This window comes from Lipotes vexillifer, unplaced genomic scaffold (assembly GCF_000442215.2).
Source record: "Lipotes vexillifer unplaced genomic scaffold, Lipotes_vexillifer_v1.1 scaffold661, whole genome shotgun sequence".
NCBI lineage: Eukaryota > Metazoa > Chordata > Mammalia > Artiodactyla > Lipotidae > Lipotes > Lipotes vexillifer.
Genome location: NW_006796183.1, coordinates 839,796 through 843,634, shown reverse-complemented (window position 1 = coordinate 843,634; position 3,839 = coordinate 839,796). Strand labels below are relative to the sequence as shown.

The 3,839-nt window shown below is 60.8% G+C and overlaps 1 protein-coding gene across 1 annotated transcript in view; it reads right to left on the bottom strand.

Annotated features, from left to right (window-relative positions):
- Window positions 1–2,107, bottom strand: part of B4GALT2 (beta-1,4-galactosyltransferase 2) — a 7,642-nt gene extending 5,535 nt beyond the window's left edge. Inside the window, exons 1-2 of the mRNA XM_007468263.1 lie at window positions 1,759–2,107; window positions 1,320–1,555 (exon numbers count right to left, since the gene is read on the bottom strand). Of these exons, the coding sequence (XP_007468325.1) occupies window positions 1,320–1,555; window positions 1,759–2,062 (540 nt within the window). The 5' untranslated portion in view covers window positions 2,063–2,107. The remainder of the gene's footprint in view (window positions 1–1,319; window positions 1,556–1,758) is intronic.
- Between the last annotated feature and the right edge of the window lie 1,732 nt (window positions 2,108–3,839).

Genomic DNA, 3,839 nt, shown 5'->3' with positions numbered 1-3,839 from the left:
GAACATTCCTCTTATACCTCCCCCAGGCACTTAAATTCATCACATGCAAAAAAGAATTCAGAGTTGCACTCTCCCCCAGACCTGGCCTAGATCCTATGTTCCCATCTCATTCAGAGGCGCAGGCATCCACACTGCCAACAGTCAAGACAGAAACCCTCGAGATGTCCCGCCATCTCCCTTTCCTTACTCTCTGCCACTTGTGTCACATCTCTCCCCTCACCCACATGACTCCTGCCCGACTCGTATGCACATTCACCACCTCCTTCCTGAACATCGTAGCCTCTTCCCAACCGGGCCCCCCGCCTCCAGGCTCCCCTTCCATCCCACTGTCCACAAGCTATCAGAGCAATCTTTTTAATAAGCACACATACACATTACTCCCTCATTAAAACCTCACAGTGGTGCCCCATCACTTTCAGGCTAGAATCCAACTGTTTAAGATGCCTCCTAAGACCCTTCTGGATTTGGCCTCCACTAGCTCTTCCAACCTCATCTCTGTTACCCACCCTACATGTTGGACCCCACCCCTCAGCGGACAGTTCTCAAACACATGAGACCAGTTCTCTCGTTGGGGCCTGGGGCCTCCAGGTCCCTCTACACAAAATGCTTGCCTCCTCCAGTCCCTCCGCCAGCTGATGCCTGTTCATCCCTCAAGACCCATCTCAATCGTCGCTTTCCCACCCCAGGGCTGGACCAGGCCCTCTGGTGGTCCCACTGCCCCCTGCTCCAACTCCAGTCACACACCACTGTCCTGGAGTCTAAAGGGATCCAAGTTCAAGTCTGGGAATTCTCTGTGGGGAGGAGGGCCTCTATCAGATGCTCTCCAGGTTCCGGCTGCCAGCCCCGGCCAGGCCCATGGCAGGGCTCAGAGCCTGAGCTGAATTCCTGGATCTCAGCTGTGCTCAGCACCTGGCCCTAAGGCAGACTTGATCCCTGTTTCAGGTCTAACTCTCCCTCTGCTCGGGGCCCTCCATATCTCATAACCAGCATACCCTAAGCCGCTACCCCCATGTATGGGGCCTATCACGGGTAGACAATGACGCTCACCCCCTATCGAGGCCATGCACACACCTGGCAGTGTGCACACCATTAACACATGTGCACTCCCCTGAACGCACATACAAACCTGCCTACACACGCAATGACATACACGTGCCCCCACACATACGTACACGTGTCTACACAACCACTGGCACACAAGCAGCCACGAATGCCCCCAACCCCATGGCTGCACCAGCAGGCATGTGGGCCCCTCACCCACGGGTGCTCATAGGTTCCCTGGTGGCTGGTGGCCAGCCTGGGGGCCGCAGGCAGCACACCTGGTTGATGACATAGACGCCATAGCGCAGCCGCTGTCGCCTGAGGATGGGGTGCAGATAGTGGAGCCAGTAGCGTAGGTGGTGCTCCCGGTGTCGGAAGGGGATGATGACCGCCACCGTCTGGGCTGGCGTGCAGTCGGGTGGTGTATAGCGGCCACCCAGGAGCACGCCTGGGTTTTCCCTCTGCACCCGCTCCAGGGGCATGGGTGAGGTGAACTCAATCAGCAGTCGGCCCACTGCAGGCAGGACGGTGGCAGGAATCAGGCCTTCATCAGAACCCAGGAACACCAGCCCTCTCCCTCCGCCTGGGGTGGGCAAGGGAACCCCAGGAACAGCCCTCTGACAACACACCCAGAGCCTTGGCACCCCCGTGGGTCAAGACTCCACTCCCCCAGTCCCCTGCCCACCCCCAGAGGCAAGCCCCACCCTGCAGGCTCACCAAGACCAGGCGGCGAGTCAGGACAGGGTGGCAGGACAGGAGCCGTGGGGCCTGGCCGGGCGCTGGGAGCCTCGGGGAGCCCGGAGCTGGGGGCAGTGGCGTTGGGCCGAGAGCAGTTGGTGCTGCTGCCGGCAGCTGGGTGGAGGGCACGGGCGGGGCCTCGTGCACTGAAGCGGCTGAAGAAGGCCAAGTGCTGGGCGTAGACGTCGAAGTAGAGGATGACGGCCACGAGAAAGTGCAGCAGGCAGAGCAGGAGCACGGCCTTGCAGACGCGCTCCAGCGTCCCCCCGAGCAGTCTGCTCATCCCGCAGGCGGCCACCAGCCCGCCCAATGGGCCGGGGCATCCGGCTGCTGGCCTGAGCAGGGGTAGGAGAGAAACAGACCCAGGAGGTCAGGGCCGGAGGGGCTAGGCCACCCACCCACCTCCTGCGCACCACTCACATTCTTAGACCCGCATCCTCACACTTACCTGCTCACACCCTTCGACTTACATTCTACCTGCAAATACACACAGTCCCTGGCAACTCACTACTCCCACATCTTCACACAATGCCTTCCTTCCTCATCCTCATTGACACTCAGAAGCACAGCCTCACCCACCCACTCAGGTACGTGCCCTTATTGCCCGACTTCACACACACCCTATGGATTCCCAAGAACGTGGACATGTGACCTTCAGTTCACGCTGGCTCATACCTGAACAAGGAAACACGTTTACGTATAGACCCACACGTGTTCTCTGTGCCCGAGAGAACAAACGCCCCACAGGCCAGCATCCTCAACCCAGGACTCCTGGTCTGGGGGACAGAGACCATTTACTGAGTACTTACCATGCAAGAGCACTTTGTACTCGACTTCATTTAGTCCTCTGGGGAACATGGGGGACAGTGGTTTGGTTGGACAGGTTCCAGTGGCAAGCAAGCCAGGCCATCTGGGACCAGGCTGGGAAGTGGCCCTCAGCATCCAGGTGGCCCAAATTTGAACAAGATGTTTATGGGATCCCTTCCCTTTGGAGCAAGAGGTCAAAATACAGAGTGGGGCATCAGACACACCTCCCATAAGACCTCAAGGATTGGGATGAACTCTCTGGGGCCTGCCCAGCACTGCTGGTTCTGATTCCCAGAAAGGGGAACGCTTGGGCCCTGGAGACAGCATGTTAGGAGAGGGTCTTGCCTGGGCCATGGCTCTAACTGTGGGTCTGACACAGCAGCAACACTTCTGGGGGGCACTTCTGGCAGTGCTTCAGAGAGCAGGGTGAGTCTCACTCAGATACATAGCATCACACAACCACACAGACACCCGCAGTCCCAGCTACAGTCACCTGCACTCAGATACACACAGAACTACATGTAGAGTCACAGACACACCTGGGTGACAGTAACAGCAACACAACGAGTCACGCACTCACAAACAAAGCCGCTGCTCCTGGACTTACAGAGTCACACAGACGGGCTCCCGGGCACTTCACAACACCGGGACCCACGTGCAAATACTCCCACCCCTCCCTCCGGGGCAGGGGTTCTGGGTCAGGCTGCCAGGCTGCGAGGTGCGTTTGGGCGGGGCTGTAAGGCTGAGTGGCCTGAACACGTGGCACCCCGAGACCTGGAGGCAGCGAAGACTGGGTGGGTGTGGAGCCTGGCGGGGAGGGGGCTTGGAGGAGAGGATGTGGGGTAGGGGCCGAGGAAAGGGGAGCGAGGAGCGCCTCCCCACGCCACGAGGCCAGGGTGAGCGAGGACAATAAGGGAGGCTGGCTGGGAGCGGGCAGAGGAGCCCGAGTGGGGCGAGGAGACTCGAGGGATGGGGGTAGGGTGGGGTGACGCCAGGCCGGGGTCCGGCCGCTAGCGACTCTCACCGGGTCCTGGGCGGGGATCTCGGGGCCGCGCTCGGGGCACCCCTCGCGGGGCCGGGTCTAGAATCTCGGGGCCCCGGACTGGGGGCCGCGCGCGACCCCCTCTCACCCGGCTCTCGGGGCTCAGCAGGGGGCGCCGCTCCGGCTCCGGCTGGATTCCGGGCTCCGGCGGCTGCGAACGGCTCCGTCCCCCATGGCCCGGCCCCGCCGCCTTCCGCCTCCCCCGTCAGCG